Genomic DNA, 26,117 nt, shown 5'->3' on the forward strand with positions numbered 1-26,117 from the left:
AACATTTGGGGAAGCTGGATATAGGGTATTTTGGATTCCCCCCCTTTTTGCAACTGTTTCAGAGTCTGAAAGTATTTCATAATGAAAATTTAAAACAGTGATACCATGTATAGGAGCAAGAGGGTGAGCAAGAGGTGTGGGGGATGATTTGGGATATGGTGAGGACTGTGAACTGGCTCCTGTCCACATTACTGCAGTGAAGACACAGGCATTGCTTCTCAGCACACCAGCAATTTTCTTCCCATACTTGTGAAGAAGGTTTGTTTGTTTGTTTTTGTTCATTCATTCATTCATTCCTATATAGAGAGGCAGTGCGAGTGCGGGAGAGGGGCAGAGGGGGAGAGAGGGAGTGGGGGGAGAATCTTAAGCAGGCTCCACACTCAGCATGGAGCCTGATGCGAGCCTGGATCCCATGACTCTGAGATCATGACCTGACCCAAAATCAAGAGTTGGATGCTCAGCCAATTGACTCACCCAGGTGCCCAGTATATTTATTTATTTTAAATCAAATCCCTGCAAATTCTCTGGGTGCTAAGAATGTCACTCATGAAAACAGCCTCCTTTCCTTCTCCCCACTTGAAATGGAATGCTATACTGCTATTACTGAGGACAGCAATGTGTGTGGTCTGGGAAGCTAGTAAATGGAACAGAGAGGGAGGGTTTAGTTGGAAAGGAGTGCATATAGCCCACTCCCATTTTATACAAATAAAACATACAGAGAAGGGAGTAGATGGCCTTATGTCAGGATGCTAACAGTGATTATTTACAGGATGGGGGTGAATTTCTTTTTTTTTCTTTTCTTTTTCTTTTTCTTTTTCTTTTTTTTTTTTTCTTTTTGGTCATTTGGTTTTTGGTTAATTGAGAAGTTATTTTTTAAGGGAAAGAATAAAATTATTTTTAGAGGGTGATTCCCACTCTCTTCCCCCTACAAAAGAGCTCTATGTTTGGTCTAAGATAAAAAGCCCCGAGTGGAAACTTCTTGCAGAATTCATTTATTATTCCACTCTCTCCCCAGGTAAGACTGAGGCTGGAGCTCTATCGCTATTCTCAAAGTGGCCAACGTGACAGTAAAGTCTGTTTTGGTGGTCTAGTTAGAGTCTGAAATATCCAGCTGAGGAATAGTCTTGGCTCAAGACCTCAAGATTTTTTTTTGAAACACTGTCTGCATTTTGTTTATCGAAAGGTCTTTCTTTTTTGGCACAATTAAATAGATTTTAGAATTTGCAGTTGTGGGTCCTTAATATATTCATCCCAAGATGCCTTTGTGCATCTGGTATATATTTCCATATTGTTTTTGCTAATAGTTTTGGAGAGATTTTAAACATTTGAACCTTTTTTATTTTCTTGCTTTAAAGACAATGTCTGGAGAAAGTTAAGGACCCAGAAAGTTATTAATTTTTTTGTACCCTTCAGTGCACTGTAGTCAGCTACTTCAAGACGAAAGGGCCCATTTGTTCTTGCCCTTCTTCCCTTTTCTCCTTAAATAGACTTCAGGATTGGATTGACCCTCTGGTATGAATTTTTACTGATTCCATATGCTAATTAACTATGTCTTATCCCTAATTCAATTGTAAGAGATAAGATCTCCATATATGTATATGTGGTAAATACATAATATGTCTTAGAGAACGAATTTTGAACAATTTAAAATTAAATTAAATATCTGTTTTAAGTAACATGTTTTCTTTTAAATATTTCTACCTTTTATGATGGGCTATTATTTTGAAACAAGCTTTATCATCCTCTCTTCACATCTTTTGTTGTTCTTGTTGTTGCTGATTCCACCCATCCCCTGACCATGCAGCAACCAAGCTAGACTTTATTTTGACCTTGTGAACGTTGACTGGGTATCACAGATACCCTTGCTTTGGGACACTCCATGAGTAACACAGCTTTCAGTTCTTACACTTTGTTATATTCTAATAATGTAAATGGTATTGGAATAGCAACACCTTTAATTTTACATGTCCTTTAACTCACATACAAAAGAGAAACAAGCCATTTAAAGATAATCAAACAGACCAAAGGGTGAAATTCAGGGTGGATTAAATGAGAACATGGAATTGGATACTAGCTGCAGAGATGGCCTGTCTTATTTCTAGTGAACTGCTGTAATAAAATTAGTCATCAAATGTGTTAGGACTCCAAAATGTTATTGGAGTTTTGATTTACTCTGTACTTCTGGCACTTTAAAATATGTTCCAAGCTATTTAATCAAATTGGTTACATAGATCAGCATCAGTATATTAAAAGTTTTAGCATCCTTTTTTTTTTTTTAAGTTTTAGCATCTTTATGACTAGGAGATCTTTCCAAACAAGTATTTCTACAAATATGAAAATAACAAACAAAGTTTGGGCTACTAAAATTTTTAAGAAAAGATTTTTCAAACCTTGACTTATAAGCACGCTTTTATGAAAACACTTTCAGCTGAAAATCTGTAAGTAGTCCTGTCCTTGAAGGTTTTGGAGGTCAACCTCCATTTCTGCAGGCTTGCCCCGTCATACATCATTTTCTTACATATAATTTATTGTCAGATTGGTTTCCATACAACACCGAGTGCTCATCCCAACAGGTGCCCTCCTCCATGCCCATCACCCACTTTCCCCTCTCCCCCACTCCCCATCAACCCTCAGTTTGTTCTCAGTCCTTAAGAGTCTCTTATGGTTTGTCTCCCTCCCTTTCTGTAGCTTTTTTCCCCCTTCCACTCCCCCATGGTCTTCTGTTAAGTTTCTCAAGATCCACATGAGTGAAAACATGGTATCTGTCTTTCTCTGCCTGACTTATTTCACTTAGCCTAATACCCAATGGCCAAAGGCCAGATTTCATTCTTTCTCACTGCCAAGTACTATTCCATTGTATATATAAACCACATCTTTTTTTTTTTTTTTAATCCATTAGTCAGTTGATGGACATTTAGGCTCTTTCCATAATTTGGCTGTTGTTGAAAGTGCTGCTGTAAACATTGGGGTACATGTGCCCCTTTGCATCAGCACTCCTGTACCCCTTGGGTAAATTCCTAGCAGTGCTATTGCTGGGTCATAGGGTAGGTCTATTTTTAATTTTTTGAGGAGCCTCCACACTGTTTTCCAGAGCGGCTGTACCAGTTTGCATTCCCACCGGCAGTGCAAGAGGGTTCCTGTTTCTCCACATCCTCTCCAGCATCTATAGTCTCCTGATTTGTTCATTTTAGCCACTCTGACTGGCGTGAGGTGGTATCTCAGTGTGATTTTTATTTGTATTTCCCTGATGAGGAGTGAGGTTGAGCATCTATCTTTTCATGTGCCTGTTGGCCATATGGATGTCTTCTTTAGAAAAGTGTCTATTCATGTCTTCTGCCCATTTCTTCACTGGATTATTTGTTTTTCGGGTGTGGAGTTTGGTGAGTTCTTTATAGATTTTGGATACTAGCCCTTTGTCTGACATGTCATTTGCAAATATCTTTTCCCATTCCATTGGTTGCCTTTTAGTTTTGTTGATGTTTCCTTTGCAGTGCAGAAGCTTTATTTCTTGATGAGGTCCCAATAGTTCATTTTTGCTTTTAATTCCCTTGCCTTTGGAGAAGTGTTGAGTAAGAAATTGCTGCAGCTGAGGTGAAAGAGATTTTTTCCTGCTTTCTCCTGTAGGGTTCTGATGGTTTCCTGTCTCATGCTCAGGTCCTTCATCCATTTTGAGTTTATTATTGTGAGTGATATAAGAAAGTGGTCTAGTTTCATTCTTCTGCATGTTGCTGTCCAGTTCTCCCAGTACCACGTGTTAAAGAGACTGTCTTTTTTCCATTGGATACTCTTTTCTGCTTTGCCAAAGATTAGTTGGCCATACATCTGTGGGTCCAATTCTGGGGTCTCTGTTCTATTCCATTGATCTGTGTGTCTGTTTTTGTGCCAATACCATGATGTCTTGGTGATTACAGGTTTGTAGTAGAGGCTAACGTCTGGGATTGTGATGCTTCCCACTTTGGTTTTCTTCTTCAATATTACTTTGGCTATTCAGGGTCTTTTGTGGTTCCATACAGATTTTAGGATTGTTTGTTCTAGCTTCGAGAAGAATGCTGGTGCAATTTTGATTGGTATTGCATTGAATGGGTAGATTGCGTTGCGTAGTATTGACATTTTAACAATATTTATTCTTCCAATCCATGAGCATGGAATGTTTTTCCATTTCTTTGTAGCTTCTTCAATTTCCTTCATAAGCTTTCTATAGGTTTCAGCATACGGATCTTTTACATCAAGAACCATAAAATACCTAGGAATAAACCTAACCAAAGATCATACATCATTTTTGTAGCAACTGACTTCTTCCTCTTTGGGTGCAGTTCCTGTTAAATATGTCTGGTCTTGTTGGTTTTATGTTAGTAGGAATATATTCTTCTTTTTCATTGTTATTTGTAGCATGTAATCTGCTGGACTTGTAGCATTATTTCCCATGAAATACTTCTTTTTCTCTTCTTTGATTTTTTTCTTTGCATCCCAAGAGATCTATCTTTTTGCATTAAACTTCCCTTGATAAAGTTCCTTCTGTCTGCCACGCAGTTTTAGAATGCTCAACATACCTCTTGTATACCATTATGGTATAGAAATGCTTCACTTGGGAAATGGTCCCTCCAAATTTAAATTCTTTAGGTGAATTAGTAGTTGGGGAAATACTGAGTCACATGGGTTTTGTGGCCTCGGAGTTGATTTTTTGGGTGTTTGTGACCATATCAGAACCTTGGAGGAGATGTTTATGGCTTGGCACTTTTACCTTCCTCTTGTTGCCAGTGGCACCCTGAATTTCTTTTTGGGACCCATCCTTTATGGATGTTGGACTTGAAATCAGACCCAGGACTTAACAGGTTCAAGCAGGTGGATCAGCATGCCCCATCCCCATCCCATGCTGACTTGTTCGGGGATGGGTTTACAATATTCAAAGTCAATAAATGTAAGGAGACATTTGGAGATTTCACGTTCTACCCCTGAGTAGAGTGGGGAAACGATTGATGGCTCTAAGTGCTGCAGCAGTTTTGTGACCCTATGAAAGGAACGGCCGGAGATGCTGGGGCAAAGGCTGTAGGGAGAAGGGCCAGTTGTGTGAGAGGAAGGGTCTGAGGATGCAGCCAACTCAGTGGGAATCAGGACAGAAAGAAAGTAACTGGGTCCTTGGTGAAATAATTGGCCATCTTGGGATAAGTCTACCCCTTAACCATTCCTACCCGTCATCTTCTTAGTTCTAGAAGCCAATATCTTTTAAGGTATTTTGAGTAGGATGTTTGGTTCTTTAAATTGAAAAGATTCCCAACTTGAAGAAATAGAGGGTGCATTGATTTAATTACAGTAGAACACTCTTGAGTAACCTCCAGTTAAGCAATGTAGTGGGTTAATGAATGTTCTTCAGCTCTTCTCCCATCAGTTAAACAGTTTGGCTGTGTCTAAAGCATGCTGAATGCCCACTGCTAGCAAACTGCCTCAGTGCTCAAAAGGCCATGATCCTACATGCAATGATTGGCCAAGTATTAAAAGTAAGCGTTTGATGTATTATTTCAGGAATGATTTCTTGCTTCTAACCCTTTTTGCTTAAGCAATCATGATCACATCAGAGATCAAATTGCACACACGCACAGGCACACACACAGTCACTCAGTTCCATTCTCTGTGGAATGGGGTGAGTTCTAAATGGGGTACTTGTCTGTTTTGGCTTGCCAAGGATAGACCTACTTGATACTGCTTATCTCTCTATATTAATAAAAAGGGGCCCCCTTATCAAAAGGGATTTGGTTTGGATGATAAACAGTATGGTTATTCTAGTGATAAATCACGTAACAGAATTAAACCTATTCCCTGCGATGTTTCATAACAAGAGGAGGGGCCACTTGGGAGTCAGTGAGCACTGCTACTAAGGTCCATAAAGTCAATCATTTGGTCTCAATTAATTGAGTCCAAATGCTATTGTTCAGCAAGACAAGAAATAACCAATGAAAGTGTTTGCAGGATGACCGGGTGGAAAGACAGCTGGAACCTTATTGTTAATAGTACTTGGTCAACATTATTGGCAGCTGGCATTATTCTCAGTGTGTGTCATGCTTTGGGGAGTAGTCTGAACTTCCAGTGGTAGAGTCCAGGGGAGTTTACGACCTGCGATCTTCACATGAAATTGGGCATCAAAAGCAAATTCCTATAATGTTCTAGCCATGTGAACCCAGCCCCCTGGTGCCATATCCATCAAAACCACCTTGGCATGAAATTGGCTTCCTCCCAGGAGCTCGGGGGGTGGAGTGTGTGGGGGCGGGGGGCGGATCTTCCCTGCAGTTTACGAGCAGAGAACACGATCTGCTTCTTGGGGCTTCTTTCTGCACTTTCTCAGATGATTTCTGACTCCTGCTTACACACTCTCAGGGTGTAGAACTTGGAATGCCCTTCATGATGCGACCACATCTACATTTTTATATTCTTGGGTCTGAATGCCTTCAGGAGTTTGTCAGGTTGAGAGAAGGGATACATAAAGGATGTATTTATATTTTATTGAAGAAAAAAACACAACTTTTTAAATTTTTTTTTAACGTTTATTTTTGAGACAGAGAGAGACAGAGCATGAACGGGGGAGGGTCAGAGAGAGAGGGAGACACAGAATCTGAAACAGGATCCAGGCTCTGAGCTGTCAGCACAGAGCCCGATGTGGGGCTCGAACTCACGGACCGCGAGATCATGACCTGAGCCGAAGTCGGCCGCTTAACCGACTGAGCCACCCAGGCACCCCACACAACTTTTTAAAATGAGGAATGGGAGCCTATGTCCCCTGTCATCCCACACACTGTTAAGGCTTTGAGGTGAGTTTCCTACATGGGGATATGTGGGAGGAGATGGTGGGCATTGCTCTTTGGAGCCACTGGAGCTGCATTTTCCCAGCCCCGGTCATTCCCAGGCCACACTCATGATTTCACCTGTTTCTACCAGCACCTGTATGATTCCTTAATGCCTTCCTTTAAATCAACTCTTTGTTTCTAAGTAAAAATAACCCCATTCTGAGTAATGATCTGAGTATCTGTGGTTCTATGTGTTGGTTAAAACTTCTTTAACATTGTGAAGTATGTTTTTTTTTCATTTCTAATGTTTATTTATTTTTGAGAGAGAGAGACAGAGCACAAGTGGGAGAGGGGTAGAAAGAGAGGGAGACACAGAATCTGATGCAGGCTCCAGACTCTGAGCTGTCAGCACAGAGCCCGATGCGGGGCTCGAACTCACAAACTGCGAGACCATGACTTGAGCCGAAGTCAGGTGTTTAACTGACTGAGCCACTCAGGCACCCCAAGAAATATGTTAACTACTAAAGTCTTTACAAGTTCCTTAGTGTTCGACTCAAAAGCGCTTGTCTAGGGCGGGTTGTAGGGTGTGTGTGTGTGTGCACGTGTTGCTCATATGTGTGCGTGTATGTTGGGAAGGGGTGAGGGCAGGGCATAAACCCCTCTCCATCCATGGTTCAAGAAGGAGGAGATTAAGATTCCTTTATTCTACTACCCCATTGGCTATTTGCAGCCCAGATCTCTGGCAGCAGCATTCCATTTGAAAAGGTGCTCCTCTCCTAGGAATTCAAGAGCAAATTATGACAAATGGTTCTGTTACTAAACCTGGTTCTTCTGATCCCCGAACCCAAGCCATTCATTAAGTACCACTCCCTTTCTCACCCCATGTCTTCCAGTCACGAAAGCCAAAGCTCCAGGGCCCCTCAAAGGATGACTAGAGATCCTGGTACGGGGTGGAGATCGTGTCTGCACCTCCATCCCCGTGACCGTCCCCATCCCCATCCCCACCACCGCTGGGTTCCCTGTGAAGTCAGTACTAGCCACAGGTGTGGGCAGGGCTTTTGCAACCAGAACTGGCAAAAAGCATTCCTTGGTCCTCCTCAAGGCTGCGCTCAGATTCCTCTTCTGTTGGCCCTGGCCCTCCAACTGGCCTGTCTTTCCTTCTTCCTCACTCAGAACTCCCCTTTCATCTCCATGCACCCCATCTTTCTTAGCCACAGCCAGTTTTTCAGCCTTCTGCCACTATGACAACTCTTAAAAGCCGTGCAGAAAACAAATTCCTTCCTATGCCCTGTCCTGGGATTCCCCCACCCAAGCTGGACTCAAGACTGGCTGCATGTTGTCTCTGCAGTATAAAACTCAGAGCAGAGGCAGGAGAGCTGGCTCTTGGTCTTTGTGTGGTGAAAACAAACACCAAGTCAAACCCAGCTTCATTTCCCTTTTTGAATGTCCATAATCCCCTTATCTCCCTGTGTGGGATTTCTGGGCCTGCTGCAGGAGGGATGTGCGAGTCTCCCACCCGTTTCCTTCCCACAGCCCTCTGCTCTCTCTGCCTCCCTGCTTGCATACATCCCTCCTTCATCCAGCCCGCAGCTCTGTGTCCACACCAGCAATATCCCTGACAGTTCTTTAATTGCTACACGCATTTGTATGGTTCCTTGGCAATTATATTTCAGACCCTGTCAGGGTACCTGCTAGCCTTGGGGTTCTGTTTATATTAAATATCAATAAAAAGCTGATAGCATCAGTACAGATGGCAGGCTCCACAAAATCATATTTTACTGGGAACCAGGCCTGTCCAGAAGATGGAAAGAAGGAACGTTTAAATTTCTTTCTCTCTTCCCAAAGGTTGAAATTAGAGGAGACTTTCTGTGTGAATATCAGGAATGGGTTCTTACTAAAGGATGACAGCTATATATTCTCCCACTGGGGTTGTCTTTTATTGCGTGTGACTTGTCATAACATCAGTTTTCTCCAGAATTGTTTCTTTATGTCCCCCTACTGAGCCCCAGAACATAGGACAAGGTTTCAAATACCCTAGATTTTTTTTTAAGTGTTTATTGACTGATGGGTAAGATTTTATTTGGCTTTACTTTGAAGAGGAGTGATTTTGGGGTAGAGGCCCAGGGCTGAGCGTCATAAATCCCACTGCTAAGGAACACTTTAGGTGAAGGGACAGCCTAGTTCCTCCCTGGCTGCGTGGCCTCCCCTCACCGGACTCAGTTGCCTCATCTTTCAGAAACAGTATGGGCCTTCCCAGGAGCCATGAGATGGAGAATGAGGGTGAGGGCAGCTGGGGCCATGTGGATGCATAGCTGTACCCAGAAGGAGAGCCTCACTGAACGTTTGCAATACCCGGATGTGGGTGGTCGAGGATTTCCCATTCTTATTGGTTCCCATTCTTTCATGCTGCTTATGAATAACGTCTGTCAGTGAGAGGCGTGCTGCAAGAATGGCAGACAAGGACGTACATTCCGAGGACTGTTACAACAGAACAGTCGGTGGTAGCAAATCTGGGACAGTCTAGCTGTCTGGGGACATAGTTTTCCCTGTTGCCATCAATAGATTTTCCCATTTGTGTGCGATGTGAGGAGCATGCCAGCTCCCCTTGGGCTAACTCCCCCTCGGTGCGGTGCTCAGGAGGGTGTTGTCCAGGCTCCCTGCTGCTGGGGACTCCCCGCTTAGATACTGGGACTGTGACGAAGAGGGCTTCTACCTTGGCTTTCAGAGTGCAAAACCTGGACCCTCACATGTTTGCTGAGCTCCTTCTCTCTACTTACCACTGACTTTCTCACACTCTGTCATTCTAGTGCAAGCACCGTTATGTCAGGAGCCTCTATACACACTCCCTCCACCCTCGGCCACCTGCCTCTTCAAATGGCAAGGGTGTTACTGCCCTGTCTTTGGGCCCTCCAGGGGCCTCCATGGCTCTTGAGATTGACAGCTGACTGCAGCCAGGGTCTTCAAGGCCCTGCCTGGTCCCCTGGCCCTGACTGCTCCCACCTACCCCAGCCTCCTTTCTGTCCTCAGCACTGTGGGTATTTAAACTTAGAGTTGGCAACGCCAGCAGTGCCTTGCCCCTCCCCTCTGAATGACTATTCATTCTGAAGATTCCAGCTCCATCAAATCTGGGCTAGCAGGACCTCCCCTAAGAGCATGTTTCCTAACATTGTGTTTTTCCCTTCTTATACTAATCATGACTGTAAATTTATACACAATTAGGTAATTACTGGGTTGTCTGCCTCCCCTACTGGTCTGTATGCTTCGTTGGGTTAAAGGCCATGTCTGGTTTTGCCCACTATTTTATCCCCAAATCCTAGCATGGTTCCTGGCATTCAGCAAATGTTTTCTGAATGAATGAATAAACAATCCATACTATAATGAGTACATGATGTACACCTTTTAACCAGGTTGTCCAGTGGTAGTAGAACTAGTTGCTATAAATGGAATAATTAAAATACAAGAACGGAGAAGCCTTAGTGAGCTTGGCCAGGGGCAGATGTGGGTGGATGCTGGAGGCTGGAAGGGAAGTGGATTTGAAAAGCGATCCTGGGCCAGACCAGAGCATCTTGGGGCACCATGCAGTGGGGTACAGTCTCCGTGTGATGGGTTAGCAGGAACGACTGATGCTTCTGGAGCAAGCTGAGTGGTCTAGCTGTGTTACGTAGCACAGATTTTCAAGCAGGATGCTGAGCTCCAGGGAACCGCTATGAGGGATTTGCAAGGCTGTTGTTGTTCTGGTACTGTGGTAGGAAAATGGTGCCTCCGTGCTCACTCCATCTCTGAACCTGTGCAAGATGAGGTTTGTTCCCTTTCCAACCAGAGTAAATCCCCAAGAAGGAATGAGGCTCTGGTTCTTCGGCTTTTCATTACAGACCTGAAGGGAGACTTGGTTAGTGAGAAAATGATCTCTGAAGACAGAGGTGTTTTAAATTAGCTAGTGAATACTGGCTTAATTACAATTTATCATAAATGCCATTTTAGAATCAGAAGCCTCTTGAGATGTGCTTATCTTCACTCTAGAGTGTGTTATTCAAGATTTTATGCCTTGTAAATGTCCCCTCTGCAAGCAGACCCCAAATCCAAATGCAGGTGGTGACAGAAGACCTTCCCTGGTGGCTCTGGCTCTGCAGCAGAGAACCCAAGGTGGATGCATAAGGGGACTCTCGCAGAGAGCTCTGAATTGGTTCCCAGCACTACCCTCTCTTCATTCACCGTGTCCTCCTGAGCTCATGCACACATCCTGAGCATTATTAGGTGCAAAGATGCCGTGTCCAGCCCTGCCTGAAGACATCCTGATCCCAGCCCCTTTCTCCAGGGACCACCCACTCCATTCATTTGCTGACAGCTGGGGACAGGCAGCCTGCTGTGAGCCACCTGTTACCTGGTGTCTAGACTACACGTCCTGTGCCTTCCTTTTTTCCCTCCCTCTACTTACTGTCTGGTAGGCAGTAAATAGAGTTCAACGCCTCCACGCAAGTCATCTTTCATCTAATAGTTTAGATGAGGAACGTAGCTAATCTCTCCCGTGGGTAAGGTGATGATGTCCTGGGGAAATGAACTTCAGTGCTCCAAGGGTCAATTTCCTCATGTGGAAAATGGGGTAGGAAGAGCAGTTGGTAGCCATCCTGCATAGTACGTGGCCCGTTGCAAGTGTTCCAGAAATGGCAGCCTCTGCTGCTGTCATCATCATCGTTATACTTTGATTTCTGTCATATAATTTTCTTCTTCTTAATATCTCCAACAAAGACTTGAAAATGATTTATTCCAGGGTAATAAGAGTGATGAGGAGGGAGAAATGGGAATTTCTCCACAAAATTTAAAGTATGTTAAGGGAGGAGGGCCATTTAAAGTTGATATATTTAAGGCAAAACAAAGAAACAAAAAATCACACAAACAAATGGAGTCATTGATGTGAAATCTCACTGGGCAATTAATCCTGACATCTATCATGCTGAGGCAGTAGTCTGAGACGGTGTCCAGCACCTTCTGGGATTTGCCAAACTGGTAAGTGTGTTTCCCATTCATTTTGCTTTCCAGATCCATGCAGAGTGATTCAGCATTGGACCATGAATCCTCCTCATCCCTTTGGTTTCAGGACTGCCAGAAATTGACTCCAGCTTTGTGGAAAGCAACCTGCATTTAATATGTAGCGCGTCACTAAGTTTAGAGGAAGGGGAAATGTTTGGCAAATAAGTCTATTTTATAATTCAACACACATTAGTGGCTTTTTTCCAGTATATATAAGTGCTTGATAATTAGCATCAAAACTACTCATTATTTAATCTATGACCTATTTAGAATGAATGAGAGATAGCATTTACTTGCTGAAATGGGAGACACAAAGACTCTCCAGCCATTCTCCCTCTGTGTGTGGTTCAATGTGCGACACTGTAGAAGAGCTCTTGTGTGGACTCAGTCCCCTGTGCCTGCTGTGATTTCACATCCAGGAGTCACACCTCTTCAAAGACCTTTAGTCAAACCTAAGACCCTTCCTCTAGCTTGTTCAGGCAGGAAATAACCTTCTTTACAAGGGCCACGCTTCAGAAACCCAGTTGAACATGAATTCAGACCGTTCCCTTCAATGGTTTTTGGGTTAACAGTGGTTTGTAATTCTAGATTAGCCTGTAATTATTCATGGACACTCAGATTCACTAGAAATGGACCCATATTTTGTGGTAGAAAATGTCAAGTTTAAATTAATACAGTGATGCTGCTAATTCACTGGAGAATAAATGATATTGAGAAAAAAGATGGTGAGCGTATCAGGTGACTTTGAGGTCTGGAGAGGAAACCCAAGTGCTAAGGCATCCGTAAAGATCCTGATTGCTTGAAGGAAGTAGGCTATGCTGGCTATAGATTTCATAAGACAAGAAATTTGATTTTGGAACCATGAATAAAAGCGTAGTGAACCTTGGCACTGGTGGAGCACAGATTATGTCTGTGAGAAAATGTATGCTTGGCAGGAAACTTTGTCCATCTGCTAAGACCTTCACCGTGGCCTGCCCATCTTGCCAGCCCAATTTCAAACCTCTTCCCCTTTGCTTACGGGGCCTCAACGACACTCGCTGTTTTGCTGTTTCCCAGGACACAGGTTTCTTCCTGGCTCAGGGCCTTTGCCCTTGCTACTCACTCTGCCTCAAAGCTTTTGCTGGCCAAGGTGTTTTTAAACTGACACCTTCTCAGCATTCAGCTCTCTCCTCAAAGAGGTCATCTTGGACCACCCAGTTAGAGTAACTCCCCTTTCCCCTTTCCACACCTGGTAACTCTCAAGCCTATCATCCCTTTTTATTTTCTTTGTGACACCCACTTCTGTTTGGAACCTTCATTTATGTGCCCATTGTCACCCCTCCTCAGACCGAAATGTCCACTTCATGGTCTGCCTGGGTCACTGCTGAATGCCCAATGTAGTTGGTACTCAGTGAATATTCATTGGATGAACAAATGAATGTAAGAGTTGTCAAGAGTACCTTGCCCTGATAATTGGAGGAAGGGAGGAAGAGGCTTAGGTGAAGTTTAATCTGGATAGCTATAGGAGAGCGGAACTGCCTGGGATGGGGAGCAGGGGACCCACCCCAGAGCTGTGACTACTGATGTACCCCCTGATGGTAACAGAGCCCTCCCTCTGCTGAGCACCCTATGTGCCTTTTCTGAGAAACCTTTGAGTGAGAGCCACTCTGGTCAAAGAAGACAATGGGGCTCAGGGAAGCTAAGTCACAAGCCCAAGGCCACTAACTGACAAGTGCCAAGTGAGGTCTCATATCCAAGACTCCCAACTCCAAAGCCTGCATTTCACACTGGCATGCTGTAGTATTAAGATGCTGTGCAGGGACTCTTGCTGCAGAGAACAGGGATAGAAGAAGTGGGGTGATCTTCTTGGGACCTTATTTATTTCCTCACGCCTGGCATAAATAATGGCCAATGTGTATGGACCATTTTGTGTGTGCCAGTTGCTGTGCTGAGTGCTTTACGTGCGTTAATTTGCTTGAACCCAAAGGGCTGATTGACTGAGGATGACAAGAGGGGCTACCCACTCAAAGATACAGAACAGAAATGGAAAAGTGTGTGAGTGTGTTGGGGAGGATGCAGAGAGAACATCGGCCATCCGTAACATCAGAAAACCCCCATGTAGCGAAGTGCAAACTTGTTGAGGGATGGGGAAGCACAGGTGAGAGCAGTTATTTGGGTGGAAATAAAAGAAGGAAACTACAAATTCTTTACGGGTTATATGGTACATTATAAAGACAGAGCAGGGACGTGTGAGCTGCTTTTCAGATACAAATTGCAAATAGATCACAAAGGTGGTGTGGGACTCTTACTCTCCAAACATCTGCTTGTAGTCTGTTCTACTAAAAAGCTGAACATCTGATAAATTTCTGACTGGCATTGGAGGTAATTTAATCTCTCAGAAGGTAGAGGAAGCAGGAAGCAGAACTGCTATTGCCGGACTTCACGTTGACCACTGTGAATAATAAGTTGACACCGAATGGACAGGGACATTGGAGAAAATGACCATGTGACATGGAGCTCACTGTATTGAGCAGAAAACTGGGCATTGACACATACATGAGGCATTAAGGGAAATGAGTTTAGTCCAAGTGAGAGCCTTGTAGGTAGGACCTATCAACAGAGATTGAGAAGAATGGTAAGCTCGTAAAATTATAATGCAGACGTGAAAATTTGAACTGTTTCCATTAAAAGGATCCTTCACTAGGAAAAAGGCCTACCCATATGAAACTCAGATTTTAAAAAGAACATATACAGACCATGAAATATGGATATATTATGTAGCATAATTAAGGGAGTCTGAATACATGCAGGGGGTTGAGTGGTGGCCTCCGGAAAATATGCCCCAGTCCTGACCTCTAGTACATCCTGCAAATGTGACTTTATATGGAAACAGAGTCTTTGCAAATGTAACTAAGTGAAAGATTTGAGATGAGCTCATCTGGAGTTTAGGGTGGACCCTAAATCCAGTGACTGGTTTCCTTAAAGAAAGAGATGACACAGAGATACACAAAGGGAAGGCGCGGGTAGACGGAGGAAGACATTAGAGCGATTGTGTCTATAAAGCAGGAAGCACTAAGGGTTGCTGATGACCACCAGAGGCCAGGAGAGCAGCGTGGAACAGAGTCTCCCTGAGAGCCCCTGGTAGGAACCCAATCTGCCAATTCTTTGATTTTGGACTTCTGGCCTCCTGAATACTTTTCTTCTGTTTTAAGTCACTCGGTTTGTGGTAATTTGTTATAGCAGCCACAGGAAACTAATACAATACATTAACCTCCTAAGAAGACTAGGGGTGGAAGTGAAACCCACGCTCAGATTAGTCTGAGACTCCTGAAGAATGCTAAATGAGGCAGAGGGGGAGGGCTTTTCAACAAAGTTAGAAACAAAACACACACAAGTAGAAGGGAAACCTACTGCTTAGGAGGATGCTGTCGTTTTTGCAAGTGACCTTAAAAAAGCACACCTGCTCAGCAGCCATAGAGGGAACATCTGGCTGGGATGCGGCCCACAGTGTCATGTTCACCTCCTCTTCAGTAGACAGTGGAAGGATCTGAGGACCTGGGTAAGCAGGATATGATGGGTGGCACTGACCCTTTGGGCTCTTTCATTTCTGCTCTCTGCCAGTGATGTTGGGAAAACCATTTTTAACTTATGTTTTAGTGTCTGTTTTAACCCAGATATTTAGATGCAGGCCCCATTTTATAACGTTAGCATTTTCCTGTTTCTTTTCATCTCTTAGATGATGAATAATGGACAGCATTTCGAGATTTTCCCTTCTATTAAAATTGCTTGCTAAGCAAGATTGTGAAATCAATATACTGTGATTGTTTTACAAGCCAGAGGACATGTTATCTCAAATATTTGATCAAATAGGTGTGTGTAACACAGCCCTCATTTTAACTAGACCATATTCTTTAGTGATTCTCCTGCCCTTGTTCACCGTGCCCTGGGAAAATCAAAGCCCCCTTTTCTTAAAGAGGCATAATTTCAGAGCGACATTTAGTGTCAAAATGATTGTTGAAATAACCTCTGACCATCACAATTCTTTTTGCATTTCTGAAGGTGCTCACAGGTCCCCAAGGGGCAACCCTAAGTTTCTAGGACCACCTTGGGGTATGAGTGGCCTTTTACTACCCCCAAAGAAATCACAGTCAAGAAAAAAGAATCTCTAACTGGAAACTGTTTGACTGCTTAACATGTTGAGACAGTGAGTGAGGGAAATGGAATTTTTGCTTCTAATTGTGGAAAGTTTTTATATGATGGCAACATAATTGAGGCCATTGATGGAGGAGGCAAGAACCATGGAGTTTTCAGTGTCATTATTGTATTTACATCTTTGTGGATTAATTTCAGTGGCTTTTGTAACAAGGAGTGAGTCACAGTAATTATTGTCAAGCTTGTACAGGAGCAAAAAAGGGTTCCATTTTCCAGGATTGTGAGGATAAAGTCTTTCTCAAAATTACTTTGTGGTAAAAGGTTGAATTGGTCATTTTCACTCTCCGAGCCTATGATGTGGTTTACTCTAGTTTATAAGAGTTTGAGCACTTACGTTGAGGTGAGATTCAGAATCCCACTTGTCTATGGAATCTGGGTAAGCAATCTGAAAGAATAAGACAGGCTGGAGGTAAGACAATATAAGACACCATGTCTGCCTGCTGGGTTAGGCGCCATTTTGTGGGCTCTTTCTCAGACCTCTTCAGATGGGCATCTTGGGGGCAGCAGTCTGGCAATGGGCAGGCCACTGTGGAGGAGGGATGGGGTGCACTGTGCCAACAGTGAGTTTCCTTGTCACTGTACCTAATTCACATGACCATTTCTAGCATTATTTTGTTAATTGGCTTACTATGCAACTTGAGGACTAGAGTGACCAAATCTGTCTTTATCCCCCTGGTGTAGAATGCAGGAATCTTTGGAATAAAGATGCCATGGTGGGATTTCTGTGACTTGGGGTCCCACAGGAAGTTCTGTTGAGGGTGTTGGAATCCAGGTGAATGGAATTGCTCCATTGATGACTTTCTGAATGCCTTTTGCTGTTTGTCGTCTTCTGTAGATTTGTTTAGCCTTTCAAATAGCCCTTTAAGATGTGTATTATTATCCCATTTATAAATCACAGATCAGAAGCTTTGTCACTGATGAGTTGGATGCTTTTAGGAAAGAACCTAACTTCTTGGTACTCCGTTTCTACTTGTGGAGCATGGAAGTTACTAATGGCGCCTGTCTTGGAGGGCTGTGGTAGAGGCAATGGGAGATGAGCTAAGTACGTGCTTGCACCATGGGAGAGACTCAGTAAAGATTTCTGCTCCTTCCCCTCCTCTTCCTCATCATTAACATGCTCACCCTGTTGTCATTCTTACGCTCATCATGCTGGGACTGGATGGTGATCTCCCCTCTTAACAGAATTATGCTTTATGTGGAATCATTTTGAAACAGGATCTTAAGAAGTTTAAGAAAAAGTGGATGGTCACCAAGCATCCTTAGTGATCCATCTTTCTTCAACCACTATGCCAAAAAAAAAAAATACTTATTGTCCTTCTTTGCCTTTGCCCTTAATTTTTATCTGTGGACAGAAGGCAAAGAGTTAGCTTTGGGCTGCCAAGGGTGAAGAAAAGAGATTTATTCATGGGATCACAAGGGAAGAAGAGTAGACAGTTGTGATGAGCAACCTTTGTTTTATTCATCTACCCATCCATTCATCTCTTTAAAAAAATTTTTTTAATGTTAATTTTGGAGAGAGAGAACAGGACAGAACACAAGCAGGGGAGGGGCAGAAAGAGAAGGAGACACAGAATCTGAAGCAGGCTTCAGGCCCTGAGCTGTCAGCACACAGCCTGACGTGGGGTTCGAACTCACGAACCGTGAGATCGTGACCTGATCTGAAGTCCAATGCTTAAGCAACTGAGCCATCCAGACACCCCCATCCATTCATCTCTTCATGTGTCCATAAATGTCTGGAATTTCTGCCATGTGCTAGTCAAAGGGACACAGCAGAAGACCACATGAAATGGTTCCTGCCCTCCTGGAGTTCACCATTTGCTGAACAAAAGAGGTAGAGAGATGTAGTTATGTAATTGCAATTTATTTATTTATTTTTAAAAAAAGCAAACTTCTAAGTCAGAGGTGAAGAGAATTGGAACAGGACCATGTTGGCTGAGGTCATTGCAGTGAGAGAAAACACATTTTTCCTGTTTTTATTGCTGGGTTCTGACCCAGGAGAGGCAAAAGGTGGAAAATAATGCTGAGAAGGTCTCTCTCTGCTTTCTCAAGAACTCTGTGCTGTACAAGGTTGAAAGTTACAAATAAAGGGATGTATTTTTCAAGTAAGGAGTCATCAATAAAGGCTCCTGGGTGGCTCTGGGGGCTTGGGCAGGATGAGGAATCCCTGATGTATGGAGTTCCCAGGAGCTAAATGTTTGGGAAGCTATAACTTTCTTCACAGCTTCCTGTAAGATGAGTCTCATGCTGCTGCTATCTGCCAGCTCCAAGGGACGCCAGCCGGGGTTCTCTCTCACTTTGGTTTGTAACTTTCTCTTCTCTCTGTTTCTTTTCAGACCCAGCAATCGTCAATGGGGTTTATTGGTCCGAATCCCTAAACAAAGTTTTCGTAGATAACTTTGATCGTGACCCGTCTCTCATATGGCAGTACTTTGGAAGTGCAAAGGGCTTTTTTAGGCAGTATCCAGGTGAGTATCCCCGCCTTGAGAATTACGATTGAGATTAATGACCCTGTGATACTTTTCTTTCATGTTCAGGGTTAAATTTTTCCCTCTCCCATTAGGAGAAAATGAAAGATTAAATTCAAATCTGTTATATCTATTGTCATGGTCCAGATAGGCGCGGTAGCATGGCATCCGTACACACACACACAGGCATTTAGATCTGCATGTGGTTTCCACATCTTTCTCGATAGAGCAGTTCATCAAGCTGCACCAAAAGTGAGGAGTTGGGGTGTGAGACACACCATATTTGATCTTTCTGGACAAGAGTTTGCTTTATTACAATTACTACTACTATAGTTACTATCATCATTGTTATTACCGTGGAAAGGAACAAGTCATAATTGGGCTGAATTTTAAATTCTGACCAAAGGGGTAAGAAATGGAACATGTGAGGGGCGCCTGGGTGGCTCAGTCGGTTCAGCGTCTGACTTCGGCTTAGGTCATGATCTCGCGGTTCGCGGGTTTGAGCCCTGTGTCGGGCGCTGTGTGGACAGCTCAGAGCCTGGAGCCTGCTTTGGATTCTGTGTCTCCCTCTCTCTCCACCCCTCCCCTGCTTGCACCCTGTCTCTCAAAAATGAATAAATGTTAAAAAAAAATAGAAAAAAAAGAGAAATGGAAACTATGAACTGAGGTTTCCCCACTCCAGAGCTGACCGCCTCGGAGGAAGAGCTCGGACTGGCCCAAGCACCGCCGATGGCACCAGCTCATCTTCAGGGCCGCCAAAAGCACCCTCAGATGGTATGTTCATCAGAGTTTGTCCATCATACCTTTGGAACAGGTGTTCCTGAGGCCTCCCCAGACCTCCGCTTTGCAATAAGAATTTAATTCTGGCTTGGTTTGAATTTTAATTAAGAAGGGAAGTTTTAATTTTGCTCACAAGTTGTGAAAACAGGACTCGAGGCTGCAATTGTGCCAACATCACAGCTGCAGAAATTAACAAGCTCAACCTAAAAGAAGGAAAAATCTCTCGGCATAATCTTGGAGCAATTAAGTGGAGACTTTTATGTTTTCATTAAGTAAGACTAGGCACCTGATGTCTTCCCACTTTGAGGCACAGAGACCGCCAGCCTCCGCCTCGAGGAGCCGTTTGCCCTGCACACAGCATCTGTCCCCTGAGACTTGCCTGCCAAGTGTCTGCTTTGCCAGATTATTCGACATTTCCCAAGAGTTGTGTTCAGCGGGGCACACGTGGTTCCTCCTGGAGCTCACAGAAATTTAAACAATAAGCATCCTAGTAAAGATAATGTTATAATAAACAGTGGTCTATTAAAGTTCCAGTGTCACCAAATTGCAATCTGTTTTGATACACTCAACAGAGAGCAAATTTAACGCAGATGTTGCTGAAAATAAAGCGCGGGGGAGGGCTGATCCATAGACGAAGCTACAGGGACCTCTTACCATCTTACCACGTGGTGTTTGGATGAGGGTGGAGCCAATAAGAAGAAACCATAGATCATCTATTGTCTCCGCCAGCAGGAAGTCCTTAAACTATGGTCATGAGGAAATTTGAAAAAAAAAAACGGGGGGGGGGGTGCAGTAGACATCTCAGGCTGCCATAACAAAATACCACACACTGGGTGGTTTAAGCAGCAGGTGTTCATTTCTCATAGTTCTGGAGTCTGGGGAGCCTAAGATCAAGGTGCTGGCAGACTTGGTTCTTGGTGAGAGCCCTCTTTCTGGCTTGCAGATGGCTACCTTCTCCTTGTAGCTGCACATGGTAGGGAGCCAAAGCTCAGGTATTTCTTACTCTTCCTAGAAGGGCACTAATCCCACCATGGGAGCTCCATCCTTCTGATCTCATCTAAACCTAAGTACCTCCGGAAGGCCTCACCTCTGCATACTGTCACACAGGGTCATGTTAGTTTTCAACCTATGAATTTGGTGGCAGGGACAAACATCCAGTTCATAACAAAAGGACATCCTCATGAAGGGTGTGTCTAACAGGGGAAATGAATTTATGTACAAGGTTTTTAATCAGTCAGAGCCATCGACTCAGAAATACTTACCATGTTTGTGACATTTGTGGCAGAATTTTAACTTTGTAAAATTCCTGCGTCTTTTCTGTGCTAGTAAAGACACGAGTCATGGTCCTATGGTGTCTCACTGCCCTATTAATGTCTTGTGGTCACTCAGTGCTTGGTTCTGAACAGAAAACACACCTCTTGTCTCTTGGACACAAAATGATTGTTAGAAGAATGACTCATGGACATTTTTTTGCTAGGATTTTTTATCTTCAGGAAACTTCGTTCCATGTTTAGAGTGGTATAATAGTATGAATCAGTGGTAAGTCTGCATGTTCTTAAAGAGAAGGGATATTTCTTCATTCTTCATTCAGTGTGTGCTGAGTTCTTGTTTTGTTCTAAGCACTATGGGAGGCTAAATTGGTGAACTTAATAGAAAAGGTCTCTGCCCTCATGAAGTTCCCTCTTGTGGGAAAATGCATTCCTCAGGATTTTGGTTGCAAGTGACAGAAACTGCATTCTAGCTAGCTCTGGCAAGGAATACATTTATTGGCTCAGGTAACTTGAATTCTAGGGAATGTGCTGTTTTGAGACATGGTTGGATCCAGTATTCAGCATTGTCATTTGGATTTTGAATCTTTCCTTCCCTCTTTCCTCTCCACCTTCCTCTATTTTGACCATGTTTCACTGGCAGGTGATCTCCTAGTGATGGGGAATATGGCTGTGTGCTTGCAGGATTATTTCTCACTATGGTCCCAGAGGAAGAGAGAGCATCTGTCCTAGTGGCTTAGATGTAAGACCAAGGATTATTCTGGTCTGGGTCACATGCCCACAGCCTCAAGTGAGGGAGACTGGACAGTGGTAGAGCTAGCCATCTGAAACCATGGGGATTGATCAGGATTACATTACTGTGGCCTTGCCTGGCGGGGATCCCCAAAGAAAGGAACAGGGAACATGAGGGAGACAGACAGGTGAACAGGTCATGATGGTACAGTGTGTTTAATGCTAACATGGGGGAAATAGAAGGTGCTAGAGGATCACTAAGAAGGAGGACAATCTCAACTTCTGTAGGTGGGAGCATGGAGTTCTCCGAAGGGGGATTTTAGTCAACATCAACCTAATAAAGTACCTGGGATGATGTTGTCTCTTTCTGAATAGATTTACACAGGCCTTTACAAGTTCAGTGTAGGGCCTTTAGCCATGTGACAACACTTCCATGTGCTGTCTTTTGGATGATATAAGTGTTCTATATCTATAGCACCTGTTATGGTAACCAACGGCCACATGTGGCTATTGAGCATGTGAGATGTGCCTAGCAAAGACAGGGGAACTAAAATATGAGTTTTATTTAACTTCAGTTAACTTAAATCTAAAATTAAACAGCCACATGTGGCTAGTAGCTGGCATGTTCAGCTGTGTAACTCTATGGGTAAAGACTTTTGTAGTCTGATACCCAGTTTCCAAGGTACTGGCCTACTTTTAGATCCTGTATTACAAAAAGGTCTCACTGAGCAGAGAGAGAACTCTGGTTAGGCTCTTCTGAACAGCAACAGCCACAACAGCAACAAAATACAGATAACGGGTCTTTGAGCTCTGCAGGATTTGTTACTCAGGCCTTATCAAAGCTCTGCTTATTTCATTATCATCCTTGGGCGTCTTTGGGAGTACGGTTAATATTAATATAATATTAATATTAATGCTGATCATAGTGATAGTGACCATCATTTATTGAGCACTGTCCTAGGCGTCTATACAAGCATTGTCTGGTTTAATCCTCAATAATTCTATGGGCTGGGGCTACTATAAAATGCACTTTACCAATGAGAAAGCAGACCAAGGGGTTAACTGACCAAGCCACACCAGCAGGATAGGAGGGAGTTGGTAATGGTGTTAATATTTTCAGCACCTCTTTCATGCTTTGTTCTTATGGCAGTTCTTAATCTATAAAATATGAATTCTGGCCTGTAATCCTGAGCCATCAGGCTTTCAATCCCCATCTCCTTTGCTAAGATATCTGCCCCAGGAGGACAGAGACATTTGGCTATCACTCTGGTACCATCATCAACAATAACATATTGTATAGGTGTTCAGTACATATTTTTGAGTGAATGAATCATTCAGTGGACCAAAATCTACCAGACATATTGGTCTCATCACACTGTTAGTAGCAGCCCTGCCTCCTCAGATACAGTAGAGTTACTGCCTCTGTGAGAAGCTGGTCACTGGCTATAGTCGGTGGGACACAGTGACTAAGTAGGGAACTGGCATAAATACATTACAAAGCTATGCTCCCTTTCTTTTCTCTATTGCTTCCCTCCTCAAAGTCTTCCTGAGCCAATGACTACATAATTCCTTTTATCTTGAGATTCATTCCCCAACCAACCTGGGTGGGATCCCAAAAGGCATAGTGGCAATTCCAGAAATTATATAGCTCATGGGGTGCTTCTTGGCTACGTATCAATTTCCTGGTTCTCAAAGATTTAAGATGAGCCAACTGTTATTTCTCGGTGATTTAAAGTTCTTTGAACAGTTTCAAAATATCTGTGTGTACAAAAAATTATATACTGAAAAGTTGATATATCCTAGGGGAGATAGTACCAGCTGAGACAGGGTTGCCTGATGTTTGCCTCCAAAAACACATTTTGTTTTGAGATTGGGAAAGGAAGGGCTCAGTGGTCCAATTAGTTTGGTAAATGCTGCCTCTGCTGAGCCACTTATGGGATTCAAGATGCTATAAACAGATTAAAGGCCCACAGTATCCATCCCATGGCATAGAAACCGGTTTTACTTTTATTCATTCAACTCATGCTGACATCCCGGAGGACTTCTCATAGGACATCTTCACGTAACGCCTGTGTAAGGAAGAGCATGGTGACATGGCATTTGGGAAATAAGGCCAATGGCCATAACTGGCAATCTCAGGAAAATCTTTTGAACTCTGAGAGACTGGAGTCCCTGCTATGAGTTGAAAATTTTGACCCAAGTGCCTGGTTTGGGCAAGATGTCTCCTCGGTGCTCATCCAGTCCTGACTTGAGTCAACTTATGACCTTTATTGTTCTACCTTAGGCCACTATGCCTAGAACTGTCTCAAGGTACTGTCTTAATCCCCACTCAATGTATACCTCACGTCCTGACCAGGAAAGGCCTGGGTCTCATGGTTCCTGCTGCCACCCAGGCTCCTTTCCTTTGTCAGAGACATTCTCTATGCACAGCCATACCAGAATTCCTCCAGTTCCTTGAACTTGACATGCTCTTTTCAATCTCAGGACCTTTGCACATTTCATTCTTTATGCCTGGGATATTCTTGTTCACCCTGTGGCCACCACTTTTGTTTTATGAGTCCTACCCATATGTAGTGGGTTGAATAATATTTCCCTCCAAATTTATGTCCTCCTGGAGCCTCAGAATGTGGCCTTACTTGGAATTAAGGTCTTTGCAGATGTAAATAAGTAAGTTGGGATGAGATCACACTGAATTAGAGTAGCCCCTAAATCCAGTATGACTGATACCTTTATAAGAGGAGAGGACTGACACAGAGGGAAGACAGGGGCAGAGATTGGGGTGATGAAGCAATAAGTCAAGGATCACCAAAGATTGCTGGGAGCCAGCAGAAACTGAGAAGACACAGGGAGGGGTCTTCCCTAGGCCCTGTTGACACCTTGATTTTAGACCTCTATCCTCCAGAACTGAGAGAGAGTTCTTTTCTGTTGAGCCACCCAATCTATAGGACTTTTGTTATATCAGCTCTAGAAAACTAATATACCATCATTCTGCTCTCAATTTGAAGAAGATCCTTCTTCCCATTAGAGATTGGAATCCCGTTTTGTACACTAATGTAGCCTCAGGCACTTCTCCTTTGTGACATCTCTGGTTCCTGGGATTTCTTATCCTTTGCCAGCTTCCCTGCCCAGCATGAGGCTTCTTGAGGGCAGGCAGGGGCCAGGCCTGTCCTTCCCAGTCAAGGCTCTGGGGTTGTCCCATCTGTTCCACTTTCCTTGGAATTATATCCTTTATAAGGTTTTCCCAACAGACTCATTTCATGTCAACTTTTTCAAAAAGCACCTAGTAGGGCAGTGCTTAGAAGGAGTTACAAGCCCACGTGCAGGTGCAGGGGGATGATCTCAATCCAAAAGGAGAGCACTGAGTGTCATTAATCCCTTCCTCCCAGGCCCTAGCCTAAATGCTGGAACTGTAAAAAGAATTGCACATTTTCTTGTCCCAATGGGGCACACAGAGATGGGGCTGAGATGGGGAGGAAGGACAGCAAAGTGGGGAGGAGTGAAGCAGGATCAGACACAGTCCTTGTCTAAGAACAGTCACCACAATTTAATTTGAGAAACGAACATCCGCTGAAGGTCTACCATGGGTCAACACGTTATAAAATAATTATCGTTATTTGGGCTAAAGCCAACTCTTTGTGAAATTATAAATTGGAACATTACCTGGCCTCATCATGGGTAGAATTTCAGTGTGTGTTAAGACCATGCTATCCTAACTATACTTGGCTTTACACAAAGCAGTGTATCCGTTTTATTTTATTTTATTTTATTTTATTTTATTTTATTTTAAATGTTTATTTATTTATTTTGAGAGAGAGAGAGAGAGAGCATGTGCAAGCAGGAGAAAGGCTCAGAGAGAGGGAGAGAGAGAATCCCAAGCAGGTTCTGCTCTGTCAGTGCAGAGAACAATTCGGGGCTTGATCTCATGAACCGTGAGATCATGACCTGTGCCAAAATCAAGAATCAAACACTCAACTTACTGAGCCACCCAGGTGCCCTTCCATTATATTTTAAATAAATTGTGTTTTTGTCCCTTGGTGTGCAATATCATGTCAGTTTTACTTTACCTTCATTGCCTAATGACCTTCAATTGGCAGGGGCTTCTCATACTTCTGTTTTCTGATTTGGTACAGGAAACTCTTTACATTAGGCCCATTTGTAGGTGGGACATGTAGGTACAAGGAGAACAGAATAAAATGATTTTGGGGTAACAAACGGCCATCTCATGGTTTTCTGAGTAATAATTTGGGAGTGTTATCTCAGACACATATTATTATTTCAGTGTGGTCCAGAAAGTTGGCCATCAGTAACTGGAAAGGAGACTCCCACTGCTACCATCTGAGTCAGGATTTCCTCCTGTGAAAATCAGTTTTCTCTTTTTATTTTCTTAACTCTAATGTCTGTTTTTCAAATCCATTCCTGAGCAGCATTAATGGTTGAAAACAATGATTTGCTATCTTATTTTTAGGGAGCACTTTTCTTTTTAAATGAAATTTTATTCTTAAAAACCAAGTTGTAAATAGAGAATGTTAACCTTGGATGTATCCCGACCAGTCTGCAAACCACAAGATGAAGGATATGGGATCCTATCTTACACATGGGGAAAACTCCCCAGGCTTCAAAGCCTGAAATTCAAACTTTGTAATGCAGCATAATTAGGACCATTTTTTCCCATTTCAGTTGTAGAAAGCCAGGCCAGTATTCCTGATGGTAAATACAAGAGTGAGGGGAAGACAGGCCTGTGTATATTCTTTTTTTTAAAATGTTTATTTATTATTTTTGAGAGACAGAGCACGAGCAGGGGAGGGGAGGGGCAGAGAGAGAGAGGGAAACACAGAATCTGAAGAGCTATCAGCACAGAGCCCGACGCGGGGCTTGAA

The 26,117-nt window shown here is 43.3% G+C and overlaps 1 protein-coding gene across 1 annotated transcript in view; it reads left to right on the forward strand.

Annotated features, from left to right (window-relative positions):
• Window positions 1-26,117, forward strand: part of CACNA2D3 (calcium voltage-gated channel auxiliary subunit alpha2delta 3) — an 860,086-nt gene that overhangs the window by 366,503 nt on the left and 467,466 nt on the right. Inside the window, exon 6 of the mRNA XM_078442942.2 lies at window positions 18,329-18,460. Within this exon, the coding sequence (XP_078299068.1) occupies window positions 18,329-18,460 (132 nt within the window). The remainder of the gene's footprint in view (window positions 1-18,328; window positions 18,461-26,117) is intronic.

The sequence above is a fragment of the Panthera onca genome, chromosome A2 (assembly GCF_046562875.1).
Source record: "Panthera onca isolate mPanOnc1 chromosome A2, mPanOnc1 haplotype 2, whole genome shotgun sequence".
NCBI classification, from domain to species: Eukaryota; Metazoa; Chordata; class Mammalia; order Carnivora; family Felidae; genus Panthera; species Panthera onca.